The 12,846-nt window shown below is 43.7% G+C and overlaps 1 protein-coding gene across 1 annotated transcript; it reads left to right on the top strand.

The window, feature by feature from the left end:
• The first annotated feature begins 870 nt into the window (after nucleotides 1-870).
• Hrg (histidine rich glycoprotein) lies at nucleotides 871-12,534 on the top strand. Its single transcript, XM_021184912.2, has 7 exons — nucleotides 871-1,136; nucleotides 4,415-4,525; nucleotides 5,205-5,295; nucleotides 6,875-7,041; nucleotides 8,296-8,376; nucleotides 9,875-9,976; nucleotides 11,620-12,534. The coding sequence occupies exons 1-7, from the start codon at nucleotides 921-923 to the stop codon at nucleotides 12,460-12,462; spliced, it is 1,611 nt and encodes a 536-aa protein (XP_021040571.1). The 5' UTR covers nucleotides 871-920; the 3' UTR covers nucleotides 12,463-12,534.
• Nucleotides 12,535-12,846: the final 312 nt, after the last annotated feature.

The following is a 12,846-nucleotide window of genomic DNA, read 5'->3' on the forward strand; positions in this document are numbered from 1 at the left end:
AAATAAACCCTTTCCTCCCCAAGTTGCTTTTGGCCATGGTGTTTCATCATGATTAAGACATCCCCACATAGGCTCATATATGTTGGAATGCGTAGGCATAGAGAATGGCACTACTTGAGAAGGATTGGGAGGTGTGGCCTTGTTGGAGTGAATGTGGCCTTGTTAGAGGAAATGTGTCACTCACGGTGGGCTTTGAAGTTTCAAAAGGCCAAGCCAGGTCCAGTGGCTCTCGCCTCCTTCTGCCTGTGGATCCAGATGTAAAACTTGTAGCGATATCTCAATACCATGTCTGCCTGTGCATGCCACCATGCTTCCCACAATGATGATAAGGGACTAAACCTCTGAAACCGAAAGCAAGCTCCAATGAAATGCTTTCTTTGATAAGAGTTGCCATGGTCATGGTGTCTCTTCACAGCAATAGAACAGTGACTAAGGCAGAGGGGTTTTATAGCATTACACAGTAATAAGATAACAGTGTCAAATGTCCATCTGATTCCACAGTCACAGCTGAAGGCCAGGCCCTTCAAGAGGCAGGCTATGGAATGGGTTACCCGCCTCAGATAATTTGCCTGTGTTTGGCTAAGGAATTTTAGCGCCATAATCCAAAGATGCAGCTGACAATAGAGATTTCCAAATGAGACAGCTATAAGAAAACTTATTCCCAACTCCATCATAACAATACAATAAGTGCTTTGGGTTAAACACACCCTGAATCAGTTAACCACCAGATATAGCGTATTGCACAAATGATGATTTTACCCACTCATCAGTGTTATGTCTCAACTTTCTCTACACTAATCATTTACAGACTGTTGACAGATATTTGAACCTGGGGTCAAAGTGAACATGCCCAGTTATACAACAAAAAATCTATAAAGACCTTTATCAATTGAGTGTGCATCACGGTAGAATTCTCTGCTATGGTGGACCACAGTCAAGGATGGTTTAGCACAATGAAGGTGCTCGCCACAGCATTGCTTCTAGTCACCCTGCAGTGTTCCCATGCCCTGAGTCCCACCAACTGTGATGCTTCTGAGCCTCTGGCTGAGAAAGTTCTAGACCTGATCAATAAAGGGCGGAGGAGTGGCTATGTTTTCGAGCTGCTGCGGGTCTCTGACGCCCACTTGGACAGAGCGGTAAGACATGGCCAATGGAGGAGTTGAGCTGGGAGACAATGTGGAAGGTGGGAAAGGGACTGGAGGAGCAGACTGCTTTGCATAATTAACAACTTTCATCAGGTTTCCTGTTTAGTTTCTGAGGTGCTCAAAATTGTTGGGTTTACCTTTAAACTAACTTTTGTATTGGCATATCAGTAACTATGCATCAATCTGTAACTATTCTGAAGCACCATAGAGCCCATAGAACAGTGAGAACTTTGAAAAGGAAACTAGAATTAGCCGTGCTTCTCAAGAAAATAATAATCCGCAAAATTCACATAGGCCAACTGTGAAAAATAGGATATTTTTGTGACCATATCCATGCCAAAGATATTGGAGCGATTTAATGATAGATCTCTTAATCCTGAAAGGGAAATATGTTGGTATGTTCTGGAGGATAGATGGGATTTGAATAAGTGTATTCCAACACCACAGCTCCTCAAGGTGAGCAGACAATCAGAAAGAGTGATACTGCAAAGCAATTGAACAAGCAGGTAGGAATTACAGAAGTTCAATAGGGCTCTGGAAAGGCTGAGCTCAGTGTGAAGTTGGAAGAGAGTACGGGCTTATCTTGAAGCCAAGTAAGCTTACTGTCTTCACTTAAATTGTATGGTTGTTTAGACCGGATTTGATAGGCTAATCGGGACTCTGGAGAGATGCTGTTTCCTCCCCCTGCAGCAATAACAGTAACAACAACAATAACAATTTCATACATTTTCTACGATGGAATGTCTAAAATCAGGAAGCCAGAGCAGGGACAACTGCAGATGACGCACAAAGCAGTTTATACTTTTTACAGCATTGGGAACCACTGCCAAACACAGAAAACCGTAACACAGCAACTTAAGACAACCAACAATTTAAAGAGCATCTGTCACACTCTATCACCTTTGTCTGACACAGGGTCAAAGAGAATGGCGCTACCTCTGAATGGCAGTACAGAAAGTGGGAGGAGGGGGCACAATGGGACTGAGGAGGCAGAGGCAGGTGATAGGGATATGGACTAAGAAGCTGTTCACTTATCCAGGAATGCGGAAATGAGGACCAGACCGAGGCAGTGGCCAAACTATGGACTAGACAAGACATAAGAGACGTTTCAAGGAAAGACCACTCAGCCTTGTTTATGATTGGTTAAAGGAAAAAACCTGATAATCGCAAGATGTATTTATATTTCTTTTCTTACTTGTTTTGTTCTGCTGCTGCTGTTGCTGCTGCTGCTAACTCAGGCTGGTCTTGAACTCTTGATCTCCTCCTGAGCTTTGGAATCTGAGGTGTGAGCCCCATGCAGATTTACTTTGTATAGCCAGAAACACCCCCCCAATAATTAATAAAGCCACTGAGAACCAGGGAACCCCAGAGAGATCAAGAGAAGAGGTTTATCTTCAGATAAGATTAAGGAAAGCCAGCTCAGGAACAGAGATTAGGACTACGAGGACAGACCAGAGGAGGTGGTGGCTATTGTCACCTTTAACTCTGGGTTTGCACTTTCAACACTACCCTCCAAAAAATAGACCATTTAGTGGCAGCTTTTTAAAGGTGAAAGAAGAAACCTCTGGATCTACAGTAGTGTATGCCTGTAATCTCAGCATGTGGGCCTGTGAAGCAGAAACATCAGTTCAAAGCCAGACTGGGTTCTTACATTCTGGGATCCTGTTCTTTAAAAAGAGAGAGAATGAACAAGGGATAGAGAAATGGAAAGGGGAAGGAAGAAGAGAGAAAGAAAGGTGAGGGGGCAGGAAAAGAGGGAGTGGAGGAGAATTGAGGGAAAGAAAGGAAAGGGAAAGGAAGATATTGCTTTTATTAAAACAAAAACAGGGCTGGAAAGATGGTTCAGAGGTTTAGAGCACTGACTGCTCTTCCTGAGGTCCTAAATTCAATTCCCAACCATTTGTAACGAGATCTGGCGCCCTCTTCTGACATGCAGGCATATATGCAGACAGAACAGTATTTATAATAAATAAACACATCTTTAACAACAACAACAACTGCCGCAGACCCTCTGGGCCCCTTTGTCTGCGTGGAACGGGTCTCTAGTCGTGGGTGGGCAAAGTGTCGGATGAATTGACAGACAGATGCACACAGGAGAGGTTGTGTTGGATCTGAATGTAATTTGTCAAATCGAGCATCAAACTTTTTATGCAGAAGACAATAAGGAAGTTGGGTGACACACTAGCAAGGTACAAAGAGGTTACTGGATTCTTACATAAAACAGAAGAATGCAAACACAGAAGGTCTAACGGGAACCACCTGAGATAGAATTCATTGTTAACAACTGGGATCAACAAGGGCTCCACCTAAGATTCGCTTAATCTTAGAAGCCAGGGTCAAGGGCTTCGTGCCTTTGCCATAGTTCCTATTTTAGTCTATTGTATAGTCCACCTTCCCCTTAGGCCATTGTAAATGCGTGTATGGGTGTAACTCAGCTATAGTCTTAGAAGCCAGGTGTGAGGTCTTTTCACTCATAGGGCAAGGGCTTTCACACCCAAGTCATGGTTCTAACTAGGGAGTTTCTTTCTAGCTAACCATCTCATGAATAATGCAATACTCTAAAATCACAGCCCGATCTACTTCCTAAACCATTGTAAATTCCTGTGTATGGGAGCGACTTGGCTTTTATTCTAAATGTTAGTGTAGTACCAGAGGCTATTCTGAATGTCACTGAATAGCAACATTCCTACTGAATTTCAAGCCCATGGTCTTGCTCAAGGACGTTCTAGGACTGTTGGAACACTGGCAGAAGGCTTTAGCTATGTCAGAATTTAATCTTAAAAGGCACTTATAATAGGATAATACTAAAAGAGAGCACGTGGATCCATACACTAGACTAACACGGGAATGGAAAATTAATGTATGGGTTAGAGAGAATGCCAGACTCCAGGAGTGAGTTTCTGTGAAACTCTTTGTCTCGTGAGTAGCTTTTAAGCCTCAGCCTGTCAAGCTGACTCACCGGAGAGCGTGGCAAACAACAACAACAACAACAAGGGACTGGAGAGGTAGCTCAGCAGTTAAGAGAATTGGCTGCTCTTCCAGAGGACCCAGGTTCAATTTCAGCACCCACATGGCAGCTCACAGCTGTCTACAACTCCAGTTCCAGGGGATCTAACACCCTCACACAGACAAACACCAATGGACACAAAATAAGAATAAATAAATCATTTTTTAAAAAATGAACAAAAAAAAAAAAAACCCATAAACCAAAACAAAAAATCTCTGTGTTCCCGCATCCTCCTGACCTGTCCCTTCCTTGTCTCCCTTAGGGAACGGCCACGGTCTACTACTTAGCTTTAGATGTGATAGAGTCTGACTGTTGGGTCCTTTCCACAAAAGCCCGGGATGACTGTCTTCCATCGAGGTGGCAATCTGAAATAGTAAGTAACTGGGACCACTGGGCTCCTCTCACCATTCTTCCTTCTAGTCTGCTCACTCACGGGAGCCACCACCACATGCTGGGCTACCACAATGGGAAAAGATGCTGGTGATTCACACAGATGATATTAACTTTCAATTGTACTCTTGTGGCCCCCTGAGATAACATCACCAGCTTCAAGTCTTAGGCAAATCAGCAAACATCTTTAGACTTCAGTATATGGACTCCAGTGTTATTTCCAGACCACACAGCCTATGCATTTATGAACTGGGATTGTGTGCTGTGAAGACTGCTGGTAGCAGTAATGGCCACTGTTGCAGTGAGGAATTAGGTCTCCTCTTGTGTATAGACCTGGATACTGAGGCCAGTCTCCCTGTCGTAAGTGAGAGTGCAAAGGAATGAGCAGACACAGGATGCCAAGTCCTGAAGTGAGAGGTTTACACACTGAGGGGCTCTATCTAGTCCTGCCTTCTTTGAAAACATTTGGGGTATTGCCACAGTCCACTTAAGCAGGTGCTCTCATAAGGGTTTGGGATGCCAGTGGTGTGCAGCTCACAGTCTGAGAGAAGACTGATGGAGAAACCCCCAAACACACGTTATGAGAGATGGTGGCTGTGTTTCCTCAAAGTCAAACTGAGGCACGTAGTTCCATAAGGGCTTAAAATCCTCTTCTTTTACAGGTGATTGGACAATGTAAGGTAATAGCCACAAGATACTCAAATGAGTCTCAAGATCTTAGTGTGAATGGCTATAACTGCACCACAAGTTCTGGTAAGGTCATCTGCTGAATTGCACAGAACTCAGTCATACCGTGGTAACCATTCTGTAACAGCATTATGGAATGGGAGAGGGTGCCTGTCCTTGTGTTGTCCATTAATTAGTATGAGTCTCCTGACATTAGACAGAGCACAGCTCCCTGCTTCTGACATACCTCACTTAAAGACAGTTATTGTATAGATGTGGGAATTTATTGCAGAGACTTAATTCTGAGGTTAGGCCGGTTTGAGCTTGAAGTCGAACCTCATTATTTACCCATTCTTTCTGAGTCAACACTGTTGAGATGGAATCGTGTCATCATTGTGTCTAGATTCTGCCTCCAAAGTCGTGCCAATTATTTTATCTCCAGAGTACTTGTGACTTGGGGAGCAGGTTACTTAATTGATTTAGGTTTTCCTTGTTTAGAATTCTTGTTGGAATTAAATAGAATGAGGTCGCTTTGCAGAATACTTAGCCCTTGATAAGAATTGGCTTCAACAAGTTGAAAGTTCTATATTTCAGTGTATAAAGTAATTATATACTGTGTTAGCTAGTGCCGATCATTCCATTTAATCCCACACAAGGCTATGAAGTAAACGTTGTAGAACTTTTTATTGCAGAGATAAAAATAATTGGGGCTGGCAAAGATTCCAAGGTGTGTTCTCAGAAGCACACTGAGGCATGACAAAGAATGTTATATCTAAATCTCTACAGTGTTGACTCTAGAGTCCAGACTCTTAAGTATTTTAGTATTTTTTCCAAAAGAATTAATTAGGTTTGTTTTGTTTTATTGTTTGTTTGTTCTTTCATGAGACAGGGTTTCTCTGTTTAGCCCTGGTTGTCCTGGAACTCACTTTGTAGAATAGGCTGGCCTTGAACTCGCAGAGTTCTGCCTGCCTCTGCCTGCTGGATGTTGGGACTAAAGGCATGGCTACCGCTGCCCAGCTAAGAATTAATTTTAAAGGGGCATATTTCAGCTTGAACAGCTGAGCAGTTCAGACTGAACAGCATTAACAACACAGCCGCTTCTACAGGAAATTGCTTTTAAAAAACCGAGAGAAGCAAGGCGTGGTGTTATAGGCCTATATTCCCAGCACTCGCCGTGGTGTGGGTCTGAGGGTAGCTACAGGGTGATTCCCTGTGGCTGATTACCTGTGGGGAGAGAGAGAGAAGGGAGTGGGGAGGGGGAGGGGGAGGGAGAGGGAGAGGGGGAGGGGGGAGGGGGAGGGGGAGGGGGAGGGGGAGGGGGAGGGGGAGAGGGAGATTGTGTGCAACCATTTTCTGTAGCTTTAACTTAAAGCTTCCATTCTCTCCTTGACAAAGAAAGGAAGCACAGAAGCATAGCTCTTTCAGCACATTTTGAAGGCCGGAATGGGCATGGCGTCATGGATGGAGGTCAGACAGAGCGGCAGGGAAGAACAGCTGCTGCCTCGCTGATTGATCTTGACAAATTACTTTAACCTTCAGTTAGTCCATCTGTAATAACAGTGTCCCTCTCTGGGCTGTGCTTACATGTGCTGTATTCTGATCTAGTGTTGATGTTGCCACTTCCAACTCTGACCCTGTGACATGGCTGTCTTTCTCTTTCCTCTAGTCTCTTCAGCACTTCGCAACACCAAAGACAGTCCTGTACTCTTGGACTTCTTTGAGGATTCCGAGCTCTACAGAAAGCAAGCCCGTAAAGCCCTGGAAAAGTACAAAATGGAGAATGGTGACTTTGCCTCTTTCAGAGTGGAACGGGCAGAACGGGTTATAAGAGCGGTGAGTTCCCACTACCGCAGCCTGGCAGGGGTGAGCTGAGCGCCTTGCCCTGTACACTGTACACCTGTCTCACTTGGGCAGCTACCTTTTAAATCGTTGCAGCCTTTGATGCTTAGTGAAGAGCAATCCCATAAACTTCTCTTACTGAAGAGACAATGGGATGAGGATGGAATTATTATCTGACAGAAAAAAAGAAGCCAAAGGAAAGGCAAGAGCATTATTGGATTACTTGAGCACTAAAAAACATCCAGTGTTAGCGTCCTATGGTAGAATACTAAGGCTCATAGATCTAGAATTCTAGTGCGTCCTACCCAGAGCTGTTATGTGGAACAGACAGTTAATGTTTTGGCTTTATTTTAAAGATTTATTTATTTATTTGTGTGTGTGTGTGTGTGTGTGTGAGTATGTGTGTTTTGTTTGTATGTGTGCTGAGCCCCCAGAGGTCAGAAGAGGGCATTGGATCTCCTGATTGGGAAATGAACTGGTCCTTTGAAAAGGCAGTGAGTACTCTTAAACACTGAAATATCTCCCCAGCCCTGCCAAGTATTTTGAAAAGGGAAAATCAAATAGATCATGGTGTTTCAAGCAATGGGATGCGTATAACATGGCGTCCTATGAAGAATGTGCTGAACCAACAGGCACTGGCAGGAGGGAAGAAGAAGGCTTCACACAATATTTAGCATGTGAGCCCGTGTATATGAGGTATTTAATCACCTGCATGCTTCTACATGCAGGCAAAGCCTGTATAAGGAGAAGCACTTCAGACCAGTGGGAACAGAGCTGAGGAGATGGCCCACAGGTTAAGAGCACCCACTGCTCTTCCAGAGGACCTGGGTTGGATTCTAAGAACCTATGTAATGGCTCACAATCATCTGTAACTCTTGATCCGGATCATCTGACACCATCTTCTGACCTCCTTAGACGGAAGCATATGCAAGAAAAACATCTCATGCATAAAACAAACAAACAAACAAACAAACAAAAAAGTAACAGTGACTCCCCCCAAGAATGTGGATCTGGGGCTCAGGGAGACTGTTTTTCCCTGCTATGCTATGCCTGTATACTACAGAATTTCCGGAAAATGGTGATCTCTTATCACTGATGTAATATATTTTTATTCGGCAGCAACCAAAGGAAAATAGCATGTATTCATCATTTTAATTCCCATAGTGCTTTACAAGATGTTGTATAATGGCTGTTACTTTTCCTCTTAGCTTTTATGCTCATGAAACCATGTTGATTCCTCTGTTCTAGAGAGGAGAGGAAAGAACCAATTACTATGTGGAATTCTCCGTGAGGAACTGTTCCACACAGCAGGTCCCCAGGTCCCCTCTGGTGAGTATGGTGTGCTGTCATTGAGAGAGTTAAAGAATATACATTGCATTATATACATATGCCTAGAATTGAATTTTCAATTCTTTAAGACTAAAGGCTTAGTGAGCTAATAACCAGCCTGCACTAAGGCCATCTACACCAAGAATTGACGCTTGCAGGTATCCCAGACGACAAGTGAGGACATTACTGTGGCCCTGCCAAGCTTGGTTAGAATCCAGCACTTCTTCCTGAATCAGATTGACCATTATTTGCTGGAAGGTCTTACTGACGACACCCAATATTTCCTTCCTTTAGTCCTTGATTAGCAGGGTTTTTTTGGTCATCATGATGAGAAAATGACTAAAGCACTTCGTATCTTGGTGTTTACAAAGCATCTCCACATACATTATTGTCTGCTGAGCTTCCTGACAGCCCCAGTGTGGAGGTTCAAGTGTCTGGCTCACTTACCTGTGCACTGTTAGTTAATTCTCAATTCGAGGGCTTTTCTGGGTTTTAATGGCACCTCCACTTTCCCCAGCCAGAAGGGGAGAGGCATGTGCTGGGTCATCAATTTCACAAATGCAAATGCATACTTATATACATACACATTCCAGCTGCTCAAATTTCCTACTTGAGCCAGTTCTAGATTCCTCATTAGAAGCCCCCAAAGACAAACACTTCACTGGGTTTGTGTGGTGCTAAAAACCCACTGCAGAGTCATGAAGGTTGGAGAAGGGGAAGCTAGCAGCCTCCCCTCACGTAATCAAAGCTGCTTGTACCTGTGGGTATCCCACTCATTTGCAAAACTGAATTTCAGAATCTTTGTCCAATTCATTTCCCACTGCTGGTAACTGGCAAGTCCACATTCATATAGGTCTCCTTGACTTCCAAACTCTACAGACAGCCTCAATGCCTAGCTTTTTTTAGAAATGAATTGTCTTCTTGTCCTTTGACAAATGGGTTTAGGGGCTTCTGGAACACAGAATGCCAGCCAGTTAGAGCCATTAGACACTCATGTTAACAGGGCTCAAGCAAACCCATCTTTGTAGTGGCTCTGCCCTTCCCAGCATTTGCAAGTTACACAAATCTGTCTTCAACAGCGTTTCCCATTCTCCCAGGCACAAGCCACCCAGGTCTTTATTGCAGAAACACTAGCCTAAGGGTAGCAGGGACATGTGTTCCTAGTACTACATACAGGTGTGCAGTGTGTCTGTTCATGGAAGAAACCCACAGAAGCCTGATAAAAACCTGTGGAACCGGTACTTCATCCAAGTGTTGACTATGTGACAATAATAAATAACAGATGTGGTGTGTGATAGTATTGTCTTTCATTTTCCTTCTTTGTTTGGGTGTGGTGCATGTATGTCAGAGATTCCCCAAGGAAGATACAGACCCTTTCCTCTTGTTCATTTAAAGCTTTTCTTGGCTAGAAACATCACACCCCTGTGAATACACACATATATGGACACATTCACTGTATACCCCTCTTGCACATGCTAACAGGCATTTCCCTTTGAAGGTCTTTGGATTCTGCAGAGCACTTTTGTCCTACAATATAGAAGCCTCTGACTTGGAAACCCCAGATTCCACTGATATAAACTGCGAAGTCTTCAACATTGAGGTGGGTTGACTGAGCATCCTTCATCGTGAGCAGGACCAGACCAAGTGACAATTTCTCTTGCATAGTACATTTGGTTCATTTGAGTCTTATGATGTGTGTGTGTATACATGTGTATGAGTATATGTGTGTACATGTGTGTGTACATGTATGTGTGTGTGTGTGTGTGTGTGTGTGTATAAGAGACAGAAAGATAGAGACAGAATCACAGAGTAGGTTTGTTGTCACCAAAAACATGGCACCATAGATTTTGTTTGCTCCTTTGTTGTTTTGTTTTGTTTTGTTTTGTTTTGTTTTTTGAGACAAGGCCTCACTAAGTAGCATTGGCTAATCTGGAACTCACTGAATAAATTAAGCTGGCCTCAAACTCATAGAGATCTTCCCACCTCTGGCTTCTTAGTGCTGAAATTAAAGTTGTACACTGCGACACATAGCCAGATGTATAGCACCATGCCTAACCATAGATTTTTTTTTTTTTTTTTTTTTTTTTTTTTGGTTTTTTCGAGACAGGGTTTCTCTGTGTAGCCTTGGCTTTTCTGGAACTCACTCTGTAGACCAGGCTGGCCTCGAACTCAGAAATCCGCCTGCCTCTGCCTCCCGAGTGCTGGGATTAAAGGCGTGCGCCACCACGCCCAGCAGATTTTTTTAAAAATTAAAGTGTGTTTTGGTATACAACTGTAATTCTAACATGTGGGAAACTGAAAAAGAAAAATAGTCAAGTTCCAGGCCAGGCTGAGCTACAGAGAAAAACACTGGTTTTTTTATTTGTTTGTTTTTAAAAGCTAAAGCTAGGGTTGAGAAGTTCAGGTGTCTATCTTCTGGAGAGTATCTTGGGACTGTGTTGAGAATGTCAGATCCATCAAAAATTCTACGTTAATAGGCAGTTCCTTGATAGAGTTTCATCACTTTTCATTGACACAAGAAAAAATAAGTTTAATACAATTTTTTATAAAACAGCATGTGTCGGGCAGTGGTGGTGCACACCTTTAATCCCATCACTTGGGAGGCAGAGGCAGGTGGATTTCTGAGTTCGAGGCCGGCCTGGTCTACAGAGTGAGTTCCAGGACAGCCAGGGCTACACAGAGAAACCCTGTCTCGAAAAACCAAAAACAAACCAAAACCAAAAACAAAAAAAAACAAAAAATAACACAGCGTGTAGTCCATCCAAAGGATCACTCTTACACATTAGCTTTCTGATTTGTCATTTTCCTCTTGGGAAATAATCAAGCTATTCAACGACACATTCCTTTTTTATTTTAAATGTAATTTGGCTAGGAAAAAAAAAATGTAAGAACCAGAGCTGGAGAGATGACTCAGCAGTTAAGAGTATTTATTGCTCTTCCAGAGGACCAGGGTTCAATTCCCAGCCCCACATGGCAACTCATGGCTGCCTGTAGCTCCAGTTCTAGGGGATCTGCTACCTTCTCTGGCCTCCACAGCCCCTCCCCCCACACACACACAGTGCATAGACATACATGCAGGCAAACCCCTACATATAGTAATGTTTTAAAAAAATCAATGCTTTTTTGGGGGGGTATCCTACTTCTTAAATCAATTTGTGAAATCTTTGAGTGCCTCCAGTCTAAATCAAGCCTAACATTTAACTTCTTACATAATTTTATTCATGTCTTTGTGTCCTTTACCAGGATCATAAAAACACAAGTGACATGAAACCCCATTGGGGCCATGAGCGTCCTCTTTGTGACAAACATCTGTGTAAGCTCAGTAGATCCAAGGATCATCATCATACCCATAAGACAGATGAACTTGGATGCCCACCTCCACCAGAAGGAAAAGATAATTCAGACAGACCACGCCTTCAAGAAGGAGCCCTTCCACAACTGCCCCCTGGCTATCGCCCTCATTCTGGTGCCAACAGAACCCATAGACCCCCTCATAATCACAGTTGTAATGAGCATCCTTGTCATGGACATCGTCCCCATGGACACCACCCCCACAGTCACCACCCCCACAGTCACCATCCCCCCGGTCACCATCCCCATGGTCACCATCCCCACGGTCACCATCCCCCCGGTCACCATCCCCATGGTCACCACCCCCACGGTCACCACCCCCACGGTCACCATCCCCATGGTCACCATCCCCACGGTCACCATCCTCATGGACATGACTTCCTTGACAATGGACCTTGTGACCCGCCTTCCAATAGTCAAGAACTCAAAGGTCAGTATCATCGGGGCTATGGTCCACCACATGGACACTCAAGAAAAATAGGTCCAGGCAAAGGACTCTTTCCTTTCCACCACCAACAAATTGGATATGTCTACCAACTCCCTCCACTGAATATAGGTGAAGTTCTCACTCTTCCTGAAGCCAATTTCCCCAGCTTCTCATTGCCAAATTGCAACAGACCCCTACAACCAGAGATTCGGCCCTTCCCTCAGACAGCCTCCAGGTCATGTCCAGGGAAATTTGAGAGTGAATTTCCACAAATTTCCAAGTTTTTTGGATATACACCTCCAAAATAAAACCTGATTCCTTGGTAGGGGGAAGATGACAATATTCTGAATAAATAAAATATGACGAGTTAGAAATGAAAAGTGTATCTACTTTAACTTTGGTTTCATACATAGGGAAGTATGGGAAAGAAGCCAGAATGATGGGCAAATGGAAATGAGAGGAAAGATGTTGTCTTGGTCAGGGTTTCTATTCTTGCACAAAACATCACGACCAAGAAGCAAGTTGGGGAGGAAAAGGTTTATTCAGCTTACACTTCCACATTACTGTTCATCACCAAAGGAAGTCAGGACAGGAACTCACACAGGCCAGGAACTTGGAAGCAGGAGCTGTTGTAGAGGCCATGGAGGAATGCTGCTTACTGGCTTGCTTCTTAGGTTGCTTTCTTATAGAAC

The sequence above is a fragment of the Mus caroli genome, unplaced genomic scaffold, assembly GCF_978045245.1.
Source record: "Mus caroli unplaced genomic scaffold, Mus_caroli_1 scaffold_17, whole genome shotgun sequence".
Lineage (NCBI taxonomy): Eukaryota > Metazoa > Chordata > Mammalia > Rodentia > Muridae > Mus > Mus caroli.